Source organism: Vigna unguiculata, chromosome 11 (genome assembly GCF_037176805.1).
Source record: "Vigna unguiculata cultivar grain cowpea cultivar isolate G323 ecotype 2 chromosome 11, ASM3717680v1, whole genome shotgun sequence".
NCBI classification, from domain to species: domain Eukaryota; kingdom Viridiplantae; phylum Streptophyta; class Magnoliopsida; order Fabales; family Fabaceae; genus Vigna; species Vigna unguiculata.
In genome coordinates, this window is record NC_140802.1 from 44741613 (window position 1) to 44754791 (window position 13179).

General features: G+C 31.1%; 2 protein-coding genes across 3 annotated transcripts; both read right to left on the reverse strand.

Moving 5' to 3' along the window:
• Positions 1-8409: 8409 nt before the first annotated feature.
• Positions 8410-9716, reverse strand: LOC114169544 (ubiquitin-conjugating enzyme E2 28-like). Of its 2 annotated transcripts, none has more exons than XM_028054749.2 (4): positions 9480-9716; positions 9261-9388; positions 8865-8969; positions 8410-8773 (listed from the first exon to the last, which is right to left on the reverse strand). In XM_028054749.2, the coding sequence occupies exons 1-4, from the start codon at positions 9547-9549 to the stop codon at positions 8630-8632; spliced, it is 447 nt and encodes a 148-aa protein (XP_027910550.1). In that variant the 5' UTR covers positions 9550-9716; the 3' UTR covers positions 8410-8629. The 2 variants fall into 2 exon arrangements, with proteins under 2 accessions (XP_027910550.1, XP_085524796.1); XM_085668670.1 differs by having other exon boundaries at positions 9472-9610.
• Positions 9717-10378: 662 nt separating this feature from the next.
• On the reverse strand, positions 10379-13179 carry LOC114169543 (rac-like GTP-binding protein RAC1). The gene is made up of 7 exons (XM_028054747.2): positions 12853-13179; positions 12105-12192; positions 11909-12018; positions 11765-11828; positions 11196-11260; positions 10983-11048; positions 10379-10898 (listed from the first exon to the last, which is right to left on the reverse strand). The coding sequence occupies exons 1-7, from the start codon at positions 12949-12951 to the stop codon at positions 10797-10799; spliced, it is 594 nt and encodes a 197-aa protein (XP_027910548.1). The 5' UTR covers positions 12952-13179; the 3' UTR covers positions 10379-10796.

Below are 13179 nucleotides of genomic sequence, written 5' to 3' on the forward strand. Positions count from 1 at the left end.
TCATCTTTCAAAATATGTAGATTTAGTCATTTTAATCAAATTTTGTTGGGTTTATTCGATCTTTCGTACAGATTTCAGGATTATATTTTAGTTGTTTATATTATTTAACACATTTTTACTTTAATGTTAAGTCAAATATTATTATGAAACACGTATGGAATGTCAAATAAACTTAACAAAATTTGATTAAAACACCTATTTCAAAAGATAAATAACTAAATTGGTCCAAAATTTTGAAATGGACTAATTCTAAAATTTAACGAAAATTAAAGTAAAATATCATATTTAACCTAGTAGTAATAAAATAATAATAATAATAATAATAATAATAATCACTTCAATGTCTTTCATTTATACAATCAATCGATCAGAAATTATTTTATATTAATTATTACAAAACTTATAAAAAAGATGATGAATTTGTAAATGTTGAACAGTTTTAGACTATAATTCTGGGAGCGCACGTTTTCCATTGAAATTTTGTACAGTGTTCTGTTTTCACCACCTCACATTTTTCCCTGAGCAGAATATAGCAGCCATGAAGGTTGTGACGTAGAGTATTTTAATCTATTATAGTTGCTTAACCAGAAGAAATTGAACTTGACAATGGAATCAAAGTTGAACACGTTAAAATTCTGATTCTTCAACAGGTCCCACAAATTCAAAGTCTAAAGCATAACCTTTCAACTTTTCAACCTCAAATACATGTCACATATATATTAATTGTTGTTCTTTGGTGAGAAAATCTTCTGCGTTATCTGATATATTAGGTACAACAGAAATTGGTGTGGTGTGCTTTGGTTTGTTCTAACTGGACTTTCACCTTTTCTCTTTTCATTTTTCTGTCCATTTCTCTGTCACATTTAAGTTGTCATTTCCTCTTCATAACAACCAAAAAGAAAAAGCATTGCACAGTTTAATCCATTAAACATATACATATAATATTTATCAGTGTGGTATGAAGCAAATAAGTCGAAAAGAAAATGAATTTAATAAAGGGAATGAGAAAGCAGAAGTCAAAAACATTTTAACAGTTTTTTAATAGAGAGGGATTAAGAATTTGTGGTAGAAGTTAAGGGTCTAAACTGTCTGCGAGATATGTTTTACAAGAACACAAAAACTATTATATTTCTGAATTCATGGGATGACTTTCTTTTGTTAAACACATAGAATCAGTAAAACTTGTATTTTTGGCCTTTTTAGTTTGGTGTAGTAGTGATTATTCTGGTGTTCATAGTTTTCATTGCTGAGTTTTAGTGCATATATTTTAGAAAAAAAAATGTAGTTTTAATTATTTGGTATATTTTATTCTGTATTAAACATTTGAAAAATGAAAGTTTATTATTCTATTATTTATTTAATTTTATATATTCAATTATTTCACTTTTAAACATTAAAATAATATGCTATTTTTTAGATTTATGATGCATTTCGTGTTATTAAAAATTCAATAATAAATTAACTATATAATTCTAATAAAAAAAGATCTAATTTTTATGTGAAAAAATAAAAATTATAGCAACTGCAATTACTCAATAAATTAGAGAAACAAAAGTTTAAAAGGCACCATAAAATCATCTAAAATAATTTATCAAAGGAAACTATTATATTTTTTGAAAAGATGCATGACCAACCGAAACGATTATTGGACCAAACAAATTAAAATAGAAACGATGAGCAAGGTTCTTTCTCCTTGCTTTAAAAATTAAAATCAAATCCATATCCTTTCTTTTTCTATTACTTTAGTTAATTTACCTTTAATTGTATTATTTTATTTGGCAACTAGTTTATTAGGTCATCTATAATATGAAGTTCATTAGATAATATTTTATGCGGACAGCATTACAAGTATAGTTTTTAAAACTTATTCTATAATTTTATTCTAGTGCTAAATTGATTTTTTAACTTTTTCTTATATTAATTTAGTCTTAATATTTTTTAAGTGATTCAATTTAGTCTTTGTAGTTAGATTAAAAAAAATCACAAATTAACATGTAACACTGATTACTTGTTTATAAAAAATTAAAAACAATGACCAAATTGAATAACTTTTAAAAAAATCAAAACTAAATTTAGACAAAAAAAAATTGGAGAACCAACGGACAGTTATTGATAAAAATAATTTAGCCATTTATAAAATTAACACTTTAGAAGTTTTTATTTATTTATTTAGAATTCACATTTTTCAAAACTTAAAGAAAATATTTTATTTTTATTACTCATAGTCTGAAAATTTATGTCACATGAACATATTTTTTAAGATTAAAATTAAACTTATGATCTTGATTATATTACTCCATCCAATATATTTTTAGAGCAGAAAAATAATATTGTTATTTGATTTCTCTTATCTTTTCATCTTTCTTCTACTCTCCAAAAGCATCAAGGACTATAACACAATATTTCTCTCTCTTATCAATAGCTACAAGACAATATATATAACCTTCTACCTTTTTCTCATCAAATTTCTTTTTTTTTTCTTTGTGGTGCTTGCTTGCATGAGTTTTGCGCGAGGATGCGATTTTATGAAATTGAGCTTAGTTTATAATTTCATTACTCGGGATTTGAGTTTTTGGAAGTAATCAAGAGGTTTCTTCCACTTTAACTCTTTCCTTGAGCTACAACAAAATTTAAGTAAAGAAAACCAACTCAATGTTATATCTTAGTTTAGATTTTAAATGATAATTTTTTTTTATAGGAATGATACTCATGCATGATCTAATCAAGGTGCAGACCAAATTGTGATTTTGGTCAATAATGAGACTTTTGGAAAAAGTTCAATATTAGAGCTCAATTTTGGTTTTGAATATGTTTTTAGCTTTTGAATGAGACGAGAATTATTAATATGATTGTTGTAAAAATTAGTTATTAATGATATAATCTAACCTTATATGAGTATAATCATGCAAAGTAAAGGTGTTCAGGTGATGAAAAGTTAATGGAGATTCATGTTACCTATTTGAAGAATGAGTTTTGAAAGAGTCCTTCTGATATATGATAGTTACAAATTACGATCAGAATTTAAGATAATTTGATTATCAAGTATACCTTAAACAGTAGGTCACATGCTAATATTAATTTATTAAATGATAACTTCAATATAATTTTTCAAAAATCATCAAATCTTATAACTCTTTAAGTATTATTTTCTTTTAAGACTTGCAATGAATGCACTTGATGTTATTTATCTAAATGATATATGTGTATAATATTTTGATATTATTTTTTGAGATAATACGATATGTTTATTTATTAATTATTAGGTATCCTTGTTTGTCGTGATGAACATAATTTGATGATCATGAGAGAATGAGAAGACAGGTGTTAGATTTACTAGGGATTAAGAAATTGTTGTTCTACTGCAATGGTTTTTGAAAATACTTTCTTTATAGATTCTATGACTAAAAATATGTGATATTTTATTTTGTCTTCGTATATATAAATAAAATGTTGAGTTTTTTTTTTTTTTTTTTATGTAAGATGAAGTAATCGGGATTTGAATTTGTTTACTATTATTTTTTATCTAAGAGTAATATTTGAATAACTCTTTGAGAAAAAAATATTTTTATGATACATATTTTCTCATAATTTGTTTTATAAGTTACAAAGAAAACATCAAAAGTAAAAAGTTCTCCCACCCATAGCTTATCATTATATCATCATGTACTACAAAAAATATCGTATATTATCAACAAACACAATTTATTGATAGTATTAAAAATTTATCAATAAATTGCACTTATAAACGAACTAAAGTTCATCAATAAAGTAGATGTCGGTAAATTCATTGATAATTGTCCATTGATAAATATTTGTTGGTAATTACCGATAGATTTTATTTGCTGATAACATTTGTTGGTAAAATACGCAATTGAATCTCCTTCTTCTTCCTCTTCTTTATCCTTCATTTCTTCATCTTCTTCCTCCTCTCATCCTCGTAGTCGTCAAGTTGTCACCATCACCACCTCCAGGTCATCCTCCTACTCCTCCTCTTTTCTCTTCCTCCACCTCCTTCTCTAACTCTAACAACCATCGTCATCGACATCTTAACCTATGCAACATGTGTCACCATAGAGTTACCACCATGACCACCACTATGTCATATCCTCTTCCTCCACCTTCTCCTTCTATCAGATTGGGTGGGAAATTTGTTATCCAAATTGTCAATAGATTTACTGACAAAACGAGATTGTCATAATTGTGATAATAAATTACTAACAAAAATATTCTTTGGTAGTACAAATTGTAATTCGTTGATGGACTTTGCTAACGATTTCTGCCATCAATATTTGTTATGATAAGTTACTAATGAAAATATTTGTCGATAATACTAATTGTAATATATCGACTAACTTTACGGACGAATTTAGTACTGAAAAAAAATCTGTCAATAAATTAAAATGTAAAATCTATCAGAAAAATTCGTTAATACATTTGAATTTACTAACAAATTTATTGACGAGAGTAATATTCCAACGAGAATTAATAAACACTTTATAGTGAAGATCTCATGATTCAAATCATACGACAGGAAAATTAAATAAAAGATGTTAGTTTAAAAATAATCAGTTAATTTTACAAAAACTTATTATTATTAAGATTAATGAACATTTTGTACTAATAACAAGGTAACTCCAGGAAAGAAATCCCTTAATTTTTTTAGTATTATATATATATATATATATATATATATATATATATATTCTGAAATTTAATTTTATGATAATTTATATTTCAATTGTTTTTATTTTATATTTTCAAGTTACCCTTTTTGTTAAGTTAGTATTATGTTGGTAACGAAGAACAGTCACAATCTTTTATTTGTCTAAAATTTTATTCAATTAATTAGTTTTTTTTGGTAATAATTCATTTTTATCAAAACAATAAAATTTAGAAATACAAAAAATAATAGAAGAATCAATGAAAGTCTGTATTGGATTCCAAATTCTAAGCTTTAATATGCTTAAGTTAATTATTAAGATTTTATTTCACTTAATAATTTAAGGATTAAATACCTTTTTGGTTCTCATTTTCGTAGTGTTTGTTGCGAATGGTCATCATTTTCACATAATGTTTAAAATGGTCAACCGAATGTTTAGAATGGTCCTCATTTTCGCAATTCATGTTTTATTTGGTTATTTTCTGTAACGCCGTTTAAATCATTAACAGAACATTATACATGTGGCACGATTTGTATTAGGGTGTATTACGTGTACTGTACAGGTGGCTTAATTAGATATTTGGGAATAAATAAGTGAGTTAGGGTTTTGGTAGGGAATGTTTGGGCAGTTGGTGAGTTTTGACAATTTTGTTCCTCCATTCCCAATTGGTATTGCTGCAATCTTCTTCTTCCTACAATCCCATTATATAGGTATGTTACGGTCCCAATCTTCTTTCTTTACCTCTGGTTGTAATCGTTGGAGGCAACCGTGTTGTATCACTTCATGCACTATTGGTGGTTCAACGAGAAACGAATTAACCCCGATTTGTAGTTGCAGAGAGATGGCTGCTTTGAGGATGGCAAGAACTCCAAAGAATATTGGTAGAAAATTTTGGGTACAATCTATTTTTATTTTTGTGTTAATAATAAATTGGTTTTAAGTTTTGGTTTATTGATTTACAGAGTGGTGGTTCTAATAATGTGGGCTGCAACTTTTTCAAATGGTGGTGTTGATGAAAAGGATGTCATCATCATGACACAAATGAGGTAGATTAATGATTTGGAAAAGGATGTCCACTTCAATTTCACCTTCCACTTCAACATCACTATTCAGACCACTAGCATCCCCAATCTCTATTTCAGCAGCCTCTTCATGGACATCTACTTCACCACCGTGGTGGACAATAACATTGAGCCTATCATCACTCATTGCCCTAAAGTAAATTAAACAGATAAAAAAGATGTATTATTAAGCCTACTTTAACGCAATAGGGGACCACTGCTACAATCAATTACAAATAAAATAATGGGAACCATTACACCAACATCGACAACCGACAAACAAACCAACTAAAATAATACTCCACTGAACCCCACCTACAGACACAAACTACACAAAATCATGGAAGTAATTTAGAAACCATGCAGAACATCACAACAATCGAAAGACAAACAAATCCAAAAATAGAATTACGAAAATCCTAACCCACGAGCAAACACAACCCAGAAAACCCTGAACCCACTTACCTCGTTGATGATGATTAACTAGAAAATTAATTGAAATGAAGAGTGCAACTGCAATCCAATGATGAAATGACAAGTATTAGTTGCTTCCTCTGTAAATCTGAACTCAAGAAAGACGAAGATAAAGAAATTTCCCTAATTGCAAAATTTCCCCTAAATTGAAAAATTAACGTTAATTAGCCACCTATACAGTACACGTAACACACCCTAATACAAACCGTGCCACCTGTACAATGTTCCGTTAATGATTTAAACGGCGTTACAGAAAAGGACCAAATAAAACACGAATTGCGAAAATGAGGACCATTCTAAACATTCGGTAAAAATGAGGATCATTTTAAACATTCTGTGAAAATGAGGACCATCCGCAACAAACACTACGAAAATGATGACCAAAAAGGTATTTAAGTCATAATTTAATCTCAACTCAGTAAAAGACACTAGTTGTAAATTGTAATAGAAATAAAGTTCAGAGCATCTTATTACAAATGTGTAAAATTACACAATGAATGTAGAGGAAAAAAAACTGTAACTTGTCAAATCTATTTATAAAAGGTTAAAATAATCCGTTGATCCTCGTTTTTTAAGCAAAATCTCAATTTGGTCTTCGTATTTTTATTAGTCTTAATTAGGTCCTCATTTTTGTAAATTAGTATCAATTAGGTCCTTTCCGTAGAGAACTAACACCGTTAAGTATGTGCCATGTGTCAGCTTCTCGATTTTTTAGATTTTTTAAATTTTTAAAATTTTTTTTAAAATTTTTAATTTTTTTTAAAAAATTTTTTATAAATTTTTTTAAAAAAATATTTATGCCACGTGTCAATCTAATATGGTGACACGTGTCAAATTATTGTATGAATATCAATTTGGTCCTCATATTTGTTAATTTGAGTTGATTTCAGTCCCAAATTTTTTTTAAATAATTTTAATTTCATTTGCTCCAAATTTAGAACAAATTTAATTTTTTTATAAATGTAATGATGATACTTTTATTACAAGTGATATTTCTATTACATATTTTTAACAACATTTAATTTATTTAAATTTATATTTTACATTAAACTTTATTTAAATTTTATTTTAAAATTATAAATATATAGATTAATAAATTTATATTCGAAATATTTGTATAATATTCAATATCAACAATATTTTAGAGTTGGCTTAAAAATAACAATTTTATAAATTCAAATGTAAAATTTTAAAATAATTTTATAAAAAATTAAAATAAATATATTTAAAATTTTAATTTTAAATATAATTAATATTATTAAAATATTTAATAAAAATATCAATTTTAATAAAAATAATCATAACATTATATAAAAGTAAAATTTGGTCTAAATTTGGAGTACTTGAAATTGAATTTTTTTTTAAAAAAATTGGGACTCAAATCAAATCAATTTAACAAATATGAGGACCAAATTGAGATTCATACATTAATTTGACACGTGTCACCATATTAGATTGACACATGGCACACTACAGAAGTGACACGTGGCATAAATTTTAAAAAAAAAATTTAAAAAAACGAGGAGCTGACACGTGACACCTACTTAACGTGTTAGTTATCTACTAACGGAAAGGACCTAATTGATACTAATTTACAAAAATGAGGACCTAATTGAGACTCATAAAAATACGATGACCAAATTGAGATTCTGCAACAAAAACGAGGACCAACGGAGTATTTTAACCTTTATCAAAACTGGTAAAATGTAACATCAATCGAGAACAAAAAACAAAAGTAGAAGGTTCCATTTGAATAAAAAAATTAAGGAGGTTGAATAGAAAGGAAGAAGATGGAAGCAGTTGAGGCCTGAGAATAATGGTGTAGCATCAGATATGAGAGAGGTGTTGTGGTATACTCAACTGCATCTTTGTAACGATGCAAGAGGATTATTTGGTCCAAGAATATGATGCTGTAAGCCTTATTCTTTATGCAATAACGCCAACCATAACCATCATCAAATCCTGTCATTTTAGGACATTTCATGTAGCTTTTTACGTGCTTGACATGGCATCACTAATGTCTAATTTCGAATTTCATTAATGATGTTTTTGCTCTTAAGGATGCTCGTACTGCATGTTGCATTTATTAAAAATCAGACACTGTCTATCAGAATATTAATCGCATATATTCTGCAATAATTGCTACCTTTACTACTTCTATATAATTCAGAAAACCTAACCAGTGATCTGGGACCGCAGGAAGTAGACGACAATTTAGTATTGGTATATTTTCAATGGCATTTATTCATAGAGAGCAAAGCTCCAATCACAAAGGTAAAGCCTTTGAGAACAATTCTCATATGTATACAAGTTGTTCAATATTAATGCTCAAGCTTCACGGTCATATCTATATATTAATGAATAGTAATACTAAAAAGAGAAGGTTTTTGAAGAGCAAAAAGATAATTCCAAAACGTATGAAAGCAGAGAGCTTTAGCCCATGGCATACTTCTGGGTCCAGCTTCTAGCAGTGGACTCATACTTCACTTTGTCGGTCTTGCACATGTGAGCAATTTCAGGCATCAAAGGGTCATCAGGGTTTGGATCTGTTAGCAGAGAACAGATAGAGAGCAGCACCTGCATCATGATTTTTGAAACCAGTTAGCATTTATAACAAATAGAAACAAAAAAGTAATGACATCAATGAGAAAAGGTCCCCCAACACGACCTTTGATATGGTGAGAGCAGGACTCCATTGTTCTTTGAGTATGTCCAGGCAAATATTGCCATTGCTGTTAATGTTGGGATGGAACACCTTGGTCCTGAATGCAACCTGTAAATAGTTTTTGATACTAGCCATCATTTAGATCCAGTGCTTCACAATAAATACCAGTTACTAGAATTCTAAACTGAAGACAGATGTAGTTTCTTTAGCTGATGACTTTGCTACTATACATATATGGCTGCTTAAATGTGTGTATTGCTCTAGAAAAACAGATGTTCCACCTTCAAATATGGCAAAGGAAGAGACTCTTTGCTTATCCATAGTGATTTGTAAATGAAAGTTTAGCTGAAATAAAGAGAATTGTTGTCAGAAACAGGAGTAACAGTTTTTGGTGTATACCTTGGGAGGTTTGAAGGGATAATCAGGAGGGAAATGGATGATGACAAGGAAAACGCCACCAGCATAAGGACTGTCATTTGGACCAATGATGGTTGCTTGCCAATTGAACATGTCCTCACCCACAGGCCCTGAAATCCACCATAACAAGCATGTCACACTAACTACACTGCAGTGTGGTTGCAGCTAATAACGCAATTCAACTTTTATCAACCTCTTTACCTGCACTGCATGAAGTTGGTGGATCTCTCTGTAAGTCCTTGAGCTCCTTCAGTATTCTCTTGGATGCCATTCAACGTGATTTTAGGATCGTAGAAGAGGAAGTAAAGAGGATAGGGATGCCAAATGGGTTATGAACACTACAAGGAACAAAGCAGGTTGCAGGCTATTTAATGGCTAGAGAAGTGAGATCGATTGAACAGAATCAAGAGTTCCATTCACCAACGGAAGTGGGCACAGTATATATTCCTCACGAAAAAAAGATAAGATTCTAATGATCATTCAAATTTTTGATATGGGAGAAATGAATGAACGAAAGCTGTTTGCCACATTACATAGAATTTTGCAACCTCCTGCTGTCAATCTAATCATCGTTGGAAGAAGGGTTCACACCATAAGATTCTTCATTAAGATATTATATCAAAGCTAATTGTTGAATCTACAAGACATAATTATAGTTTAGTTCACTATTTGTAAATCAAGAAAATATCGACAACTCCATTGACCATTAAAGACTATATTTTATCTTCCTTTTTTTAGCTTCTGATGCTACTTCCCCCTGTAAATGCATCGATGCCAAAACAAATAGTTATTGGACAACCCACGTCCAAAAAGAAGAAATTAGATCCACACTTCGCTAGTCGATTCCCACAGTCCACACGTTGAGGATCTGATAAAGTTGGTGAGAAGTCAAGGATGAATTTGGTCTTGTTTTGTGAATCCTTCAAAATAACGTATATTCCAGTGCAACGGTGCAAGCACAAAGTTGTTGACAGCTCCAATAATATTCTTTTCATTGCTTATCAGTTAAGATTGCATTTTAAAACTCGCTTTTACCAGCCTCAGGCTACAATTATCACAACATTTTAGTTCGCTAAGTCAAATTCATAGGTACAAACAAATGGAAGAATGAAACCTTAATCAAACCAACTATATCCAAGCTGTTAAAGCAGCTAACATAATTAATTACATATACTTAGTTCATATTCAACGCCACATATGCATGCAAGCACCTTCTAGATTAGATTACAACATGAATTCCACTGCTGGAAATGTCTATCTAATAACAATCAATACAACAGGAAAACAGCCAACAGAAACGTAAGTGTTGTGCGCACGCCAAACATATTGAAATTATGACTGTACAGATCCTACAGCCAGAGACAATTAGACAAATAGCTTGATGCTTTTTAGCGAACCTTGATGTGGTTAGTTGGACGTGGTGATTCCTTCAGCTAGGTTGGAAATAGTATAAGATATAGAATGGCAAAGACTAAAGTCATGTCACCCTCCGCAAACTACTATATTAAGATTTGAGGATCACAAAATGGAACAGGCCTTTTGCCCCTTTCTCTTCTTTTTCTTCTGCTTTGGGGGCTGGAGAACTACCTTGATGGCCGCATCAAAAACAGCCTTCACATTCTGTATTCAAAGGCTAACATTAATAAGGTTGTGATTTCCTTTAACCTTCCGAACTTTAAAGGTTCAGAGAACATATATGCAAACCTGTTGTGTTTTTGAACTACATTCAATATAAACTGGAGCACCAATGAGCTTTCTCAGTTCCTCACCCTTCAGAAAATAAAGTAAATCAGACCACTAATCTACCAAGTTCATGCCCGTATTGTGGACAACAAATAAAGGCTAAAAGAAAAAAAAAACAGCAAAAGAGAATGCATAAACAATTAATTGAAGGAAGTAGTGGCAAATAACTAGCACCTGTGCAGTGGTGATAGGCACTGCGCTAGGGTGATCTTGGAAGAACTGTTTATCATCCCGAAGATCTACAAGACATAGATTTGGTTGTCATGAAATTGAGATTCTGATAAGTCATGAAGTTACTTGTGCACTAAATATGCACACTTTTTCATCATACATCGAAACTCCAAACTTCTCAAGCTTTTATGAACAACCACTCATACAGTGTTTAGAACAACCACTACACTTGCCTTTTAGTTATAAACGAACCAATTATTTGTCAAAGTCACAACTATCAGCAGAGGTAAGTTTGTAATACAGGAAGGAACTTCATTATTTCAACTAAACAACAACCAATCAAGTAACGGCGATAGCTTCAGATGACAGAATTTAGGTGTAGACATATAATTAGAGGTTGGGTTAATTGAATAAGTAACTTCTTCACTATAAAACCGTGACGGGTACACAATCTGAGTATAACAAGGCAAGTCATCATTAAATGAAGAAACTTCACAATATCATGGAACTACAGTTATGCTGATTGTTATCGAACAAAATTAGAGAAAGTAATGAAGGGACAAGAATCTAACCAAGTTTTGTTCCAACAAGAATAATTGGAACACCAGGAGCATAATGCCTCAACTCAGGAATCCACTGGAAAAGAACGGGGCAATATTAGTCCAGAAAAAGAGAGGGAAAAAAGCAATAAGAAAAAAGAAAAATATCAAGCTTACCTTTTTGGCAACATTTTCATAGCTTGCCCTGCTAATGAGAGAGAAAGCAAGCAGGAAAACATCTGCTCCACGATAGCTTAAGGGTCTTAATCTATTGTAATCTTCTTGGCCTGTTCCATGAGTTTAAAACATCATAACCATGACAAGACACTCCTAAAATACTAAGTATGAAAAATGACACGGAAACTATACTTACCAGCAGTATCCCACAACCCAAGATTCACAGTGCTTCCATCCACCACTACATTTGCACTGAAATTGTCAAACACAGTCGGCACATAGTCCTGTTGCAATGAATCACAAAGAAACACAAGATGTCACAAATACTACATCCCAAAGTCATCCCCATGATTAGGTCAACTGTAAGTCAAACAGCATAAAGAAAATCGTTTTCAAGGTCATTTCATTACACCAATCCCAAAACCAAAGATCTAAGTCCCGAGATAAGCAAAGCATCTGAAAGATACATTGTACCTCCGTGGAGTCATATAAAGCTAAAAGACAGCATCTATTGAAATCAACATCCAAGATTTAACCAAAGATTTCATTTTCCCTCATTTCACCCAAATTACACAAACAGGCCTATTTCAGAGGCCCTCTCTAAGAAGGGTATATGAAATTGACGACACAAAAGGGGGAAAAAGTCCATGTTTGGTTTGTTTAAAAGAAGAAGCCTTCGCATCAGCAACTCTAAATGAAAGGTAAGGACAACATAACCAAGAAAACCCTAGAAACGAAAACACACACAAAAAAAAAAGAATGAATTTTTGAAGAACACGAGCAACCCCATTTCTTACAAAGTAAGAACAAACAGGTCAGAAGTATCCTCAACCCATATTTTCTCATTGTCTGAAAACCCAGTAAGTAAAAACCTAAACAGCTAATAAAATGTGAAGCTTTCTTTGGGGGTGAGAGAAGTACAAACAGAAATGGCAGTCACTGACCGTAGGGAAAGTGTTGCTGGTGTAGGAGATAAGCATGCAAGTCTTGCCGACGGCACCGTCACCAACGGTGACACACTTGATGAACCTGGAGGCACTCATTGCTGTGTTTGTTGCAGGGAGGATAGAGGCTAATGGTTCATGTGGCAATGGTGAGTAAGATTGAGCATGTTCAAGAAGAGGAGAAAGAAGAAGAAAAAGAAGAAAGAGAAGGGAGAGAGAAGGAAGAAGAAAAGGGTGTTAGAGAAAGGAGAAAAGAATTGAATTTGGTCTAGTGCTGGAGCTGGGCCTGCATGTTGTAGTTGCCAGCTATTGTTTTTGTTATGCCAC

Bases quoted from the DNA above. Each gene is read 5' to 3' on its own strand.
- LOC114169544 (XM_028054749.2), bottom strand. From the start codon at position 9,549: ATGGCATCCAAGAGAATACTGAAGGAGCTCAAGGACTTACAGAGAGAT. The intron at 9,389-9,479 runs GTAAAGAGGTTG...GGTGGATTTCAG, and splicing joins ACCAACTTCATGCAGTGCAG to GGCCTGTGGGTGAGGACATG. The intron at 8,774-8,864 runs GTCGTGTTGGGG...ATCATGATGCAG, and splicing joins CTGCTCTCACCATATCAAAG to GTGCTGCTCTCTATCTGTTC.
- LOC114169543 (XM_028054747.2), bottom strand. From the start codon at position 12,951: ATGAGTGCCTCCAGGTTCATCAAGTGTGTCACCGTTGGTGACGGTGCC. The intron at 11,829-11,908 runs GTAAGCTTGATA...GTTCTTTTCCAG, and splicing joins ATGAAAATGTTGCCAAAAAG to TGGATTCCTGAGTTGAGGCA. The intron at 11,049-11,195 runs GTGCTAGTTATT...TATTTTCTGAAG, and splicing joins TGCCTATCACCACTGCACAG to GGTGAGGAACTGAGAAAGCT.